We start from the raw sequence: 12,617 nt of genomic DNA on the forward strand, positions 1-12,617 counted from the left end.
GTCAAAGCTATGGTTTTTCCAGTAGTCATGTACAGATGTGAGAATTGGACCATAAAGATAGCTGAAGGCCGAAGCATTGGTGCTTTTGAACTGTGGTGCTAGAGAAGACTCTTGAGAGTCCTTTGGACTGCAAGGAGATCAAACCAGCCAATCCTAAAGGAAATCAGTCCTGAATCTTCATTGGAAGGACTGATGCTGAAGCTCAAGCTCTAATACTTTGGCCACCTGATGCAAAGAACTGACCCACTGGAGAAGACTCTGATGCTAGGAAAGATCGAAGGCAGGAGGAGAAGGGAACGACAGAGGATGAGATGGTTGGATGGCATCACTGACTCGATGGACATGAGTTTGAGCAAGCTCCAGGAGTTGGTGAAGGACAGGGAAGCCATGGGGTCGCAAAGAGTCAGATACGACTGCGACTGAGCGACTGAAATGAACAGATGAGTATGCATGGCTTAAAACAGATGATTCAAATTATATGGGCTTTTGAGTTAAACAAGGTTTACAGCCACAGGCACCTTCACTCACTCCCCCATCCAACAACTGCATGTTAGCCGCATTCCAGGTGCTGGAGAGGAGAGATAGCATTCCGCTCTTTCCCAGCACACCAGCATCACACTAGACCAGTCCTGACTGAATGCCCATGATGACCACCCTCCCAGCACTTCACAGGGACCCCTGGAGCACACACCCAATCTGCCAATGACCTTGTGCTGAGGCCATGTTCTCTAGAAAGCCAGAGTCTGTGACAAAGCCTGTGGGCTGAGGCTTTACCAGGAGGGGCAATCACGGGGGTAGGGGAGGCTGGGCAGGCAGGGGGCAACAGATACCGAGCTGGCTCCGTGTTCCCCCCAAAGTTGCAGGTTCTAGGCTGAGGAGCTCCTCCCCATGGGCCTTGTAGGGCTGGGAAGGGTGTGCGCCCTGCTCCCTGGGCAAACCTCTGGTGCACTCCAGGTATGTTACCTGCCCCTCCAGGTAGCTAGGTGCTGGCGTGAACTAAGACCTCACCTCCATATCAGTAAACAAAGGATGCTGCCACCATGGAGTCAGCTGGACCACAGCGCTGCAGGAACTCAGGATGGAGAGAACAGGTTGCCCATGGCACCCTCAGCTGCTGCAGCGCCCCCACCCTCTCACACAACCATGCACCCTGGAGGACTGCAGGATGAAGAAGAGCAGGGTGCTGGCCTCGGATGGTGGGGTGCCTGTGTCAGAGGAACACCTTCAGGGAGCCCAGAGCCCTGTCTCTTCCCACACACAAAAACACGCTAAGTTCCTTAACTTGAGATGACTGGTTTTCTTTAATTAATACTAATTTTTTGATATTTGGACTACCTGGATTTTGTTGCAAAAGCTCTAAAATGCCCTGGCTCCCTGCTTGCCTCTTTGGAGGTGTCCCTCAGAGCTATCTGAGAGGCAGTTCCTCAGGCTTTAGCCCTCAGTGTGTCCAGTGAATAAAACCTAACTCTCAACTCACCAGGTGTGCATTTTGTCAGTTGCCACTGGAAAGCTGGGATTTACACATGACCTGGAGGTGGAGAGAAAGCAGCAGCCTTCCCATGTCCTCTTGAGTCTGACTGGCCCCTTCTCCCCCTCTCCACGAAGACCAGCTCAACTTCAACCTGTACGACAGGGCAGCTGTGCCCCAGACACGCCTTCAGCTTCCAGGAGACCCAGGGAGCTGACATGGGGCAGGACCTCCCCACTGGGCCAGAGGCAAGGTCCCTAGGCAGCGGGGCTGAGCAAACCTGGGAGGACACAGAGGATGTGGTGCGAGATGGACAGAGCAAAGAGTAAAGTCCAAAAAGAACGACTTCCCTGGGCTTTCTTTGGTCCCTTCCTTTCTATCCAAGGGAACACCACAGGGATGTCCCTGGTGGCCCCATGGCTAAGACTCCATGCTCCCAATGGAGGGTGTGCTGTTTAGATCCCTGGTCAGAAAACTGGATCCCACATGCCGCAACTAAGACCTGGTGCAGCAAAATAAAGATTCTTTTTAAATCTTAAAAAAAAAAAAAAGACTTGCAATTTCCTTAAAAATGAGAGAGCACCACAGCTTGGTAAGGCAGACAGAACAGCAGGCCAAAGAATCACTGAGCTTGACAAGGAAAAGAAAGACACAACAAGTCCAGGGATGCCCACTGCGGACGTCTCTGCTCACCATCTGCACCATCATGACCTAGAACCTCCCCAGCCTGCAACACAGGGGCCATGATCCCCCGACACCACAGGGCAGGCAGGGGACTGGGAGCTTCCAGGATCAGGTTACACCCGCAGACACTCTGCTCCATGCTCACGGCACACAGAGTCCTTGGGCCTGAAGGCAGCAGGGTTCTGGGGTCTGCAGGCCCGGGTTCCCTCTCGCCCCTGCCTCCTCAGAGACTCTGCCTCTTCTCCATTAGGTCGGCGTGAGCATGGAGCAGGTTTCAGCTGCATAACTTACCCAGCCCTGCAGCTTTATTCCGCATGACTTGGCAAACACACCAACCAAACACGGCCGGGCCTTTTTGATTGCGCCCTGGCTCTGACTTTCAGGTTTAGGGAAAGGAGAAACTCAAAGCTGGGATTCCATGGAAGTGAGCTGGTGGAGTTGGTGTGCTGGGTGGGCTCCAGAGAAAGCCAAGAAATGTAGGACCTTTGCTCAAGGCTCAGCCCCAGCACGCCCAGAGCTCATACAGTCACTTAGAGCTGGGAAGGCAAGCTGTGGGTTATGTCTTCCCAGCAGTTTCAGAATCAAACTGTGAGCAAATTTTTGCTTCTTTTGTATGAAAAAAATGTTGCTTAAGAAGAAGAATGGATATGGAATGGATCTGCTGAGCTGCAGGCTTGAAAGAATGGACTGGATGGTAACCTAGCGAGCAGGCCCTTGGCACTACCCCCACCCCACTCCAGATTCTGGTGTTTCCAAGCCCCCCAGCTCTCTACTCTCACAGGCAGGTTAACTCTCCTCACAGGCAGGTTAACTCTCCCCACAGGCACCAGGCAGGTCTCCACCTGTGTCCTCTGGGTAGAAGCCTCCCCAGGGGCACGTGGGTCAGTTCCCAAAGGCTGCGGTCAGAACGTGCACTTGTGGGACACGGTGAAAAGCGGCCGAGCATCCAGGGGAACCCACTGTGTGCCACGTCGTGCTGGAAACACTCACACCCATCAGGTGCCCAAACAGGCACGACGGAGTTCCTGTCACTCACAGGGTCCCCCAGGCTGTACTCTGTGGAACTGGAACTGGGACCCAGGCCTGTTGACATCTGCGTTCAGGCTCTTTGCACCAAATCACACCATGGCCCCAAGTGCGGAACGCCAGGCACACTTGGTAACTTCCACTCGCTCCCTACTCTGATACAGTAAACCCTACGTGCGAACCTTCAAGTTGTAGGCTTTCAAATATGTGAACGTGTGTTCACAAGTCCACTCATGAGAGTTAGTTCACGTGTCTGGTGTACACTATCACATGAGCATGCCCTCTACACGTGGTTGTGCTCATGTGTACTTTACTGTACAATCCTGCATAGACTGTGACTTTATTTCAAACTCAGGATGTCTAGAAGCAAGTGTAAAAGCAGCGGTTATGCAGCTGGTACTAATGTACTTTTCAGGGTACTGTACTGTAAGATTAAAACTGTTTTCTCTTTTTCGTGTTTGTTTTTTATGTGGTATTTGTGTGAAAAGTATTATACAGCTACCACAGTGTGGTACTATATAGCTGCATGTGTTAGTTGGACACCTGGGCTGACTTTGTTGGACTCAGGAACAAATTGGACTTACAATGGGGCTCTCAGAGTGGCACTTGTTCATATGGAGGGGACTTACTGTATTTAACTGTCCATCTCTGTTTTAATTTATATTCTCTTTTATTACTGCAAAGATTAAGTAAGTGTTAGTTGCTCAGTTGTGTTCAACTCTTTGCAACCCCATGGACTATAGCCTGCCAGGCTCCTCTGTCCATGAAATTATCCAGGCAAGAAGACTGGAGTGGGTTGCCATGCCCTTCTCCAGGGGATCTTCCTGACTTAGGGATCAAACCCAGGTCTCCTACATTGCAGGTAGATTCTTTACCACTGAGCCACCAGGGGAACAGCTTTTGTTGACTGGTTGTCACTTTTCTTATGAATTGCTTTTTTAAGCTCTCTGCCTATTTTTCTAGTGGGAAGCTTTGCATCTTTCTTAGCAATCTGTGAGACTGCTAGACTTCTTAGTGATTATTTATATATTAATATTAGGTTTTATTAATATAAAAAACATCAATATTATATATTGTCTGTCTGCAGTCATCTAACCATGGGAGTTGAGATGTTACAGATGAAGAAGGTGTCTTCCTGCCTGTGTACAGGAATTTTTTATACCAAATACTGTTTAATTATCTTCCTTGGAAAAATCAATTTTTAGCATATTGAGAACTAAAATGATGACCGTTTACTGATGAGCAAGATTTAGTAAAAAAAAAAAAAAGTAGTTTGATTTATTAAATAAGCAATTAAACCAATGGTGATTAGACTTTTACTCCTCCAAGTGGAGAAGTAAAGAAATGAACTACTGAAATAAGAGCTCCTGATTGTGAAGTCTGGTCCTTGGGGCAGAGTCAAGGCTCTGCTCAGAGGGGCTGGCTACTGGAATAACAAGGAGTTGAAGTGTGGGTGGGTAGGCAGAGCAGTTTATAAGGTCTGAGTCCTGGCTGTAATTGAACGCACCCCCGCTTAGAGTCTGCTCATTCTCACAGCAAGTCCTTGACATAATGAGGTAAATCTGCCATTACATGCAGATGACATGGAACTATGTATAGAAAACCCTGAAGGTTCAGTCTAGTAAATCCAAAAACTATCAGAACTGATAAACGGGTTCAGTGAGGTAGCAGAATGCAGTGTTAGCATACAGAAATTGGTCGCATTTCTTTACACTAACAATGAAATATTGAGAGGAAATGTAAAAATAAAACAATTCCTTTCAAACTCACATCAAAAAATAAAATAAAATACTTGGGACTAAACCTGACCAAGAAGGTGAAGGAATTACATGCTGAGAACTATAAATATTAATAAAGGAAATGGAAGATGATTCAAAGAAATGGAAAGATATCCCATGCTCTTGGATTGGAAGAATTAACAACGTTAAAATGGCCATGCTACCCAAAGCAATCTACAAATTGAATGCGATCCCTATCAAATTACCCATGATATTTTTCACAGAACTAGAACAAATAATCCTAAAATGTATATGGAACTGGAGAAGACCCAGAACTACCAAAGCATCCTGAGAAAAAAGAACAAGGCAGGAGGTATATCCCATCTGTTTTTGTAAAGTTCTGTTAGGACAAGTATGGTCTTCATTTATGTATTTCCTATGGCTGTTTTTGCACTCAAACGGCAGAACTGAGTTGCTGGCACAGAGACCAGAAAGCCCCTCGCAGAAACAGTGTGCAGTCCTTGTGCTACAGAGAAGTGAAAAAGGCCATCTGTGAATTACTCGAGTTTGTCCAGAATATTTTGTAAATATTTTTCTGATTTTAATATTATGGTCTTTTGCCAAACAGAAGTTTCTACTTGTATGTGTATAAATCCACCAAGATGATTTCCTTTCCAAATGGTGCACCAACTGTCAATAGCTTTTATCCAACACTTTGTTTTTGCCCCACCAGTTAGAAACACTGCACTCAGTGTGTCTACATGGCTCGGCTGTGGTCCCCTTGCCTCATCTGTCTATTTTGGCACCAATGCCACAATTTTTAAAAAATTTTATTTTTAATTGGAGGATAACTGCTTTACAATACTGTGTTGGCTTCTGCCATACAACAACATGAATCAGTCGTAAGTGTACCTAATGTCCCCTCCCTCCTAAAGTGCCCTCCCACCTCCCACCCCTTCCCACCCCTTTAGGTCATCACAGAGCACGGAGCTGAGCTCCCTGTGCTATATAGCAGCTTCCCACTGGCTATCTGTTTACATATGGCAGTGTATGTGTTTCAATCCTACTCTCTCAATTTGTCCCTCCCACTCCTTCCTCCGTTGTGTCCACAAGTCTGTTCTGTCTGCATCTCTATTGCTGGCCTGCAAACAGGTTCATCAGTACCTTTTAGATTCCATACATATGTGTTAATACATGATATTTGTTTTTCTTCACTCTGTTTAACAGGCTCAAGGTTCATCTACCTCATTAGAACTGACTCAAAGGCATTCCTTTTTATGGCTGAGTAATATTTCACTGTGTATATGTACCACAACTAATTTATCCATCCGTCGATAGACATGTAGATTACTTCCATGTCCTAGCTATTGTAAATAGTGCTGCAATGAACACTGGAGTATATGTGTCTTTTTTGATTATGATTTTCTTAGGGTGTATGCCCAGTAGTGGGATTGCTCCATCATATGGTAGTTTTATTCCTAGTTTTATTTTTTTTATTTTTTATTTATTATTTTTTTTTTTAATTTTATTTTATTTTTAAACTTTACATAACTGTATTAGATTTGCCAAATATCAAAATGAATCCGCCACAGGTAAGAAATCTCCCTGCTGTTCTTCATAGTGGTTGTATCAATTCACATTCCCACCAACTGTGCAGGAGAGTTCCCTTCTTTGTATCTCCTCTCCAGCATTTATTGTCGATTTTTTGATGATGGCCATTCTGACTGGTGTAAGGGGATACCTCAGTGTAGTTTTGATTTGCGTTTATCTAATAATGAGTGCCACAGCTTTTTAATTATTATAGTTTGAAAATGTTTAAATATCTGCATTTAATTCTTTCAGAATTTTTTTCCCTAGTCTATTCTTTCAGAAAATTTCATGATCATTCAGTTGAGCAACCCTTTTCAAGGTGATATTTGCTGGGAGTGTGTTAAAATGGTAGATTTGTTAAGAATGGATTAATTAATGATACTGAAGCCAGGAAGAGAGTATATAGAAAAACTCTTAAAGATTGATAACCATCTATTCTAAGTGCCTATTGTGTTTCAAGAGCTCTGGTGAGTTAAAAAAATACAGGGCCAAGTCCACAACTGTGGGTCACAGAGAGGTCTCAGAAGTCAAGTATCCCCTGGAGCCTCAGGCCAGGGAGAAGGGAGGAGACCCGACCCTGGTGCACAGCGAAGCTCCAGGTTCCGGGCATCTGTTAGCCTTTGTTATTTCATTTGATTTTTATCTCCTAATTGCAACACTTAAAAGCAAAAAACCCAACCACAAACATCCTAAAGCCAGATACGTGAAGACTGGCCACAGGGATAATGAAGGAAACCTCTGGGTCGGGACTGATAAGGGTGTGCTGAACAGGGATCAACTGAAGTGCCAAGGGCAGAGGCAACCCAGCTGTGAGCGGGGTTCGTACTTGATTGCACTCCTAACCTGGCCTGCAGAGGGACTGACCCTGGGAGAAGACGCACCATTTCTTTGGCCTAGGAACTGAGGAGGAAAACAATCTCCTCCTCAGGTGAAAGAAAAAAAGTTTTAAAACATGACACATACCAGGCTGAGAATGACAGGAGGTGAGCACTGTTTGAGGAAGGGAGTCATCTGAGGACTTGGTTACTCAACCAGCCCCGGGTCTGGTCCCACTCGTGGAGTGTTGTCATCCAGCACAGCCCTGAAGTGAATTGGTTGTTTTCTTTCTTAAGCAATTAAGATGCAGAGGATGGAGGGGACTGAAACGCACAGTACTGCCCCGCAGTCTTGTGCCCCACGCACTGGCTCTAGGGATCACGGCAGAGGAAGGACTGGCCACAAATTCTGACGGGGTGGCTCTGTGCTGCTGCTGTATTCCTGGCCCTGAGGCCAATGGAGACCCGGTGCCCAGGGGCCACCCTGACCTGATGGCCAGTGAGGGGACGGCATGCCCAGCACCGACCGCGTCCTCGAGGTGGCTCATAGGCCCGAGTTTCTCCTGGGCTTTGGGGTCAGCATCGGGGGAGCCCCTGGTTTCTAGGTCACTGTCTGGGGCCCCACCACGCTGACCTGCATGGTTCAGGACCTGGCCCTCACTCTTCCCCTCCTGGCCCCTCTATGTACAGAGAGCCAGTGGAACCAACGCTAGCTCTACTAGGAAGGCTGAGACTGGGGGCCTGTTCCTGTCCTGCACGGGGAGCAGGGCGTGTGGCTAGTCGACACTCACTGGACACCCTGTTCCCACAAATGCCACCTCAAGAGTGGTGTCTCTACAGGTGGAGCTCACACACATGAACCTGCCCCAGGGGCCACTGCAGGGCTGGGCAGACGCTCTGGACACTGAGGGGGGTGTCCCCATCCCCCACGTCCAGCAGGTCAGACAAGTCCAGAGCTAGAAGGCAGGTGTTTACACTGCTCTGGGGAAGGACAGTCTTTCCAAAAAATGGTGCTGGGCCAACAGGACCTCCATACACAAAAAAACGGAACTTGGACTCTCACCTCACACTATACACAAAAAGTGACTAAAACCAGACCCAAGTCCTAAACCAAGGAGCTAAAACTATAAAACTCCTGGAAGAAAACAGTTTTCAAGCTTCATTATCTCAGGTTAGGCAGTGGTTTCAACATGATGTTAAAAGTGAAGGAAAACTAGAAAAAATAAATTGAATTTCCTCAAAATAAAAAATGGCTGCATCAAAGGGTACTATTAATAAAGAAACCACCCACATACTGGGGAAAAACATTTGCAAATCTCATTGTTCGGTAAGGGGCTGCTGCTGCTGCTAAGTCGCTTCAGTCGTATCCGACTCTGTGCGACCCCATAGATTGAAGCCCACTAGGCTCCTCCATCCCTGGGATTCTCCAGGCAAGAACACTGGAGTGGATTGCCATTTCCTTCCCCAATGCAGGAAAGTGAAAAGTGAAAGTGAAGTCGCTCAGTCGTGCCCCGACCGGTAGTGATCCCATGGACCGCAGCCCACCAGGCTCCTCCATCCATGGGATTTTCCAGGCAAGAGTACTGGAGTGGGTTGCCATTGTCTTCTCCTCGGTAAGGATCTAGTGTCCAGAATATTTAGAGTTCCTCTAATTTGATGATAGAAGACAAACAAGCCAGTTTAAAGGTAGACAAATGACTTGAACAGACATTTCCCCCAAAGAAGGGATAAAGTGGCCAATAAGCACATGAAAACATGCTCTACATCACTAATCATTAGGGAAATGCAAATCAAAACCACAGTAAGACACTACTTTTCATTCACTAGGATGGTTATAACAAAAGAGGGTGCTGGTAGGGAACTTAAAATCCTCCTATCTTGATGACAGGCACTGTCTGGCCACTGTCTGGCCACTGTCAAATTTCCCAGCAATTCCTCAAAAAGTTAAATACAGATTTACCATATGGCCCAGGAATCCCACTCCTAGGTACACAGCCCAGAGAACTAAAAACACACGTCCACACAAAAACTTGTACATGGATATTCATAATATTATTAGTAGTTATGAAGAGAGAAAAAAACCCCAGTTGTCCATCAAGTGATGAATGAATAAGCAAAATGCAGTCCATCAATACAACGGGAGAGTAGTTAGTTGTAATAAGGAATGAAGTGTTGACACTGGCTATAATACTGTTGAACCCCGAAACATGATGCTACACAGAAGAAGCCAGTGAGAAAAGGTCACCAACACTGTGATTCCCTTTATATGAAATGTCCCAAAGCGGCAAGTCCAGACATAGAACATAGGTTAGGCGCTGCTAGGGTTGCAAGGGGTGGGGAGTGGGGTGACTGTTGAACATGTAGGGACTCCTACATGGGATGATGACCAAGTTCTGGAATTAGATGTTGTGATAGCTGCACAATACCGTGAATGTACTGAAAGCCATTAAACTGTACACTTAAAAATGATTAAAGCAGTGAAATTTATATTATGTAAACTTTACCTCTAAGAAAAAGCAAAGAATGGTTGAGGTACTGTGGCTGAATCAAGTCTAGGGCTAACCACAGGGTTGAAACACAGGAGGTGCTGGGACCATCCCAGGAGCCACTGACCTTGCTTCTCCCGGTTGCGGACCTGGGATGGCATGTCTTGGATTTCCAGCGTCCATTCCCCCTCGGCCTTCTCTCCCCAGCAATGCACGGTCATGAACTCCCAGTTTGTAAAGCCTTCGTTGGAATGATCCAGCAGTCTGCAATCGGAGTCGTGGGGTCAGTCCAGAGGGGCCCAGAAGGGATGGTGGGTAGACCCTGGCTGTGCAGCACCACCCGGCAAGGTGCCTGCACCCTCAACCTCGGCGGGTCCCCAAACGCTCACTGAGGAAGGCAGCCAAGTGGCACGGGTGGCGCCCAGCATGAGATGGGGCTCCATCAGTGGTGGGCTCCTTCCCCACCCTAGCTCTCACACGAAGACTCCAGGCCCAGGGATCTGCTGCAAGCCCCCCTCCAGTGACTGGCAGAGCTGAAATATCCTCTCCTGTCCTGGGTTCTCTCCATCACCAACAAGCGCCCCTATGCTCCACCCCAGGAGGGTTCCACAGAGCTGTGACCCCAGTTCCTGGACACTGGAAAGTGATGGCAGCAGGGCCACATCATTCCTTCCTGCAAAGCCACAAGGGTGTCACGGAGAAGGCCCTTCCGAAATGCCGACTTGTGGAGTGAAGGAACGCTCACGTTGTCTGAGAGCAGCATTGTTCTCCAGAAGATAGGGATGAGGAACGTGAACCACTGCTCAGCCCCAGAGAGAACATACCCTCGCTTGGGCCCCAGGGCTTAGCAGGTCCCCTCAGGTGCACCTGGGGAGAGGAGACACCCTGAGCACTGGCCTCACCCCTCCAGGTCCCCACAGCTGCACGTGGGGAGAGGAGACACCCCTGAGTACTGGCCTCACTGCTCCAGGTCCCCACAGCTGCCCGACCCCCTTGGGCCTTCCTGCTGGACCTCCAGCCTGGATCCACTTTCTCAAGCTTGCTTCAGGCAGAAACAGGCAGCAGCTCACGGGCGCCCTCTATCTCCAGCCCTCAGACCCCGAGAAGAAAGGTTTCTAGGCTCCTCATCTCACTCTTCCTTCACAACCTGTCTATCTCTACCTCTAATGTGTAGGGGCTCTTTACTGTTCATCAGAAACTCAAATGTTTCATGCGATGTCAGACTCAATTCCCAGTTGGGGATTCTCTAAACGTCCACTGTCCACCATGCAGAAATGTTTACAAAGGGAGCATGCTCTACACAAACAGTGTAGGGAGGGGAAAACTGATACTTTCTTCTAAGAAACCGCCAAGGTCAAGGCTGATCTTCACATATGACCCCCAATGAATGTAGAATAAAGACAAGCTCTTTCTGGGACTGAGGGACGTAAGATATCCGCTTACTCGAAGCAAAAAGAAACCTAGAAACCCGAAAAAACTGCTGAATTAAGCAAGATCGAAAATAAAGTAGAAGGTGATCAATCCCACACTTGATCTTAGCTAAGAGATCAAAAAGTGACTGGATCCTGAAACAAAGACTCCTGCTGTAATCCCACAGCCTGCCCTGCTGCTGCTGCTGCGTCGCTTCAGTCGTGTCTGACTGTGTGACCCCATAGACGGCAGCCCACCAGGCTTCCCGTCCCTGGGATCCTCCAGGCAAGAACACTGGAGTGGGTTGCTATTTCCTTCTCCAATGCATGAAAGTGAAAAGCGAAAGTGAAGTCACTCAGTCGTGTCCGACTCTAGCGACCCCATGGACTGCAGCCTACCAGGCTCCTCCGTCCATGGGATTTTCCAGGCAAGAGTACTAGAGTGGGGTGCCATTGCCTTCTCCGACAGCCTGCCCTGGAAAGACCCAACTCCCAAGACTCAGATGACAGCCTGGGCTCAGTGACCCAGGGCATGGGCAGCTAGGAACCAGGTGAGTCCAGGTTCATAGCCCTCTCATTTTGGGGCTCCCACCCTGGGCCTGAGCAAGGAGTGGGAGTCAGGAGGGGAGGAGCACAGAGCATGGGCCAGCACTTCCATTGGGTCATCACATCTAGTCCTCATAACTCTGCTAGCTGAGATGGAGGAACCTCAGGACGCCTCCAGAGCCAAGAAGCAGTGGCAGCCCCCTGCGCCTGCTGGCCCATGGAGGAGCAGGCTGCAAGCTCTGGTCTCTGGGTCCCACAGCCCATGCCCAAGAAGTGATCTCAAGAGGGCCGGGAGATGAGCAGCCCTGTCCAGCCTCAGCTGATGCAGGGACAGGTGCTGAGCGCTCTAGTGAGTGTCTGCCCATAGAATGCAAGCCTGGACAAAATTGGACAGATTCCAATTTCTCAAGAAGACTAGACTTGTGGATTTTTAAAGGAAACTTCTGAAAGTTCTAACAACAACAACTCTGCAAAACAGCACAAAGCTGCAGCTTGCCGGCTGGCATCCTCAAATGCTTGTGCCCACACCGGTCCCCAAGTACAGAAGGTGGCCCGGGCCCCCTCCAGAGGGGAGACACCACTGTCACCCTTGTGCTACGAGGGGGAGCCCAGCAGGGGCACGCATCTCTCCACCAGACAGCCAAGGCCTCTACCACTGCCCGTAGTGATAGAAAAAGTGGAAAAGGTTCTGGATGTCTGAAGGCTAGGCTGCAGGAGGCTATTTCTCAGGTTTGGGGGGCTGCGTGTGTGTGTCTCCAAAGCCCCCAACATGCTGGCGCCTTGCAGAGTCCTGTGACACTGAGCTGCGCCCAGCCCCTACCTACCTCTCACCCAGCCACCCCTCCCGACCCCATCCCCTAGCCCCCGGCCCCTGC

General features: G+C 48.5%; 1 protein-coding gene across 2 annotated transcripts in view; it reads right to left on the reverse strand.

Moving 5' to 3' along the window:
- The window catches only part of PCSK6 (proprotein convertase subtilisin/kexin type 6), a 169,924-nt gene that overhangs the window by 29,039 nt on the left and 128,268 nt on the right, over positions 1–12,617 (reverse strand). For both annotated transcript variants that reach the window (XM_025271642.3, XM_025271641.3), the window contains exon 13: positions 9,915–10,051. In XM_025271642.3, coding sequence (XP_025127427.1) covers positions 9,915–10,051 — 137 coding nt within the window. The remainder of the gene's footprint in view (positions 1–9,914; positions 10,052–12,617) is intronic.

This window comes from Bubalus bubalis, chromosome 20 (assembly GCF_019923935.1).
Source record: "Bubalus bubalis isolate 160015118507 breed Murrah chromosome 20, NDDB_SH_1, whole genome shotgun sequence".
NCBI classification, from domain to species: Eukaryota; Metazoa; Chordata; class Mammalia; order Artiodactyla; family Bovidae; genus Bubalus; species Bubalus bubalis.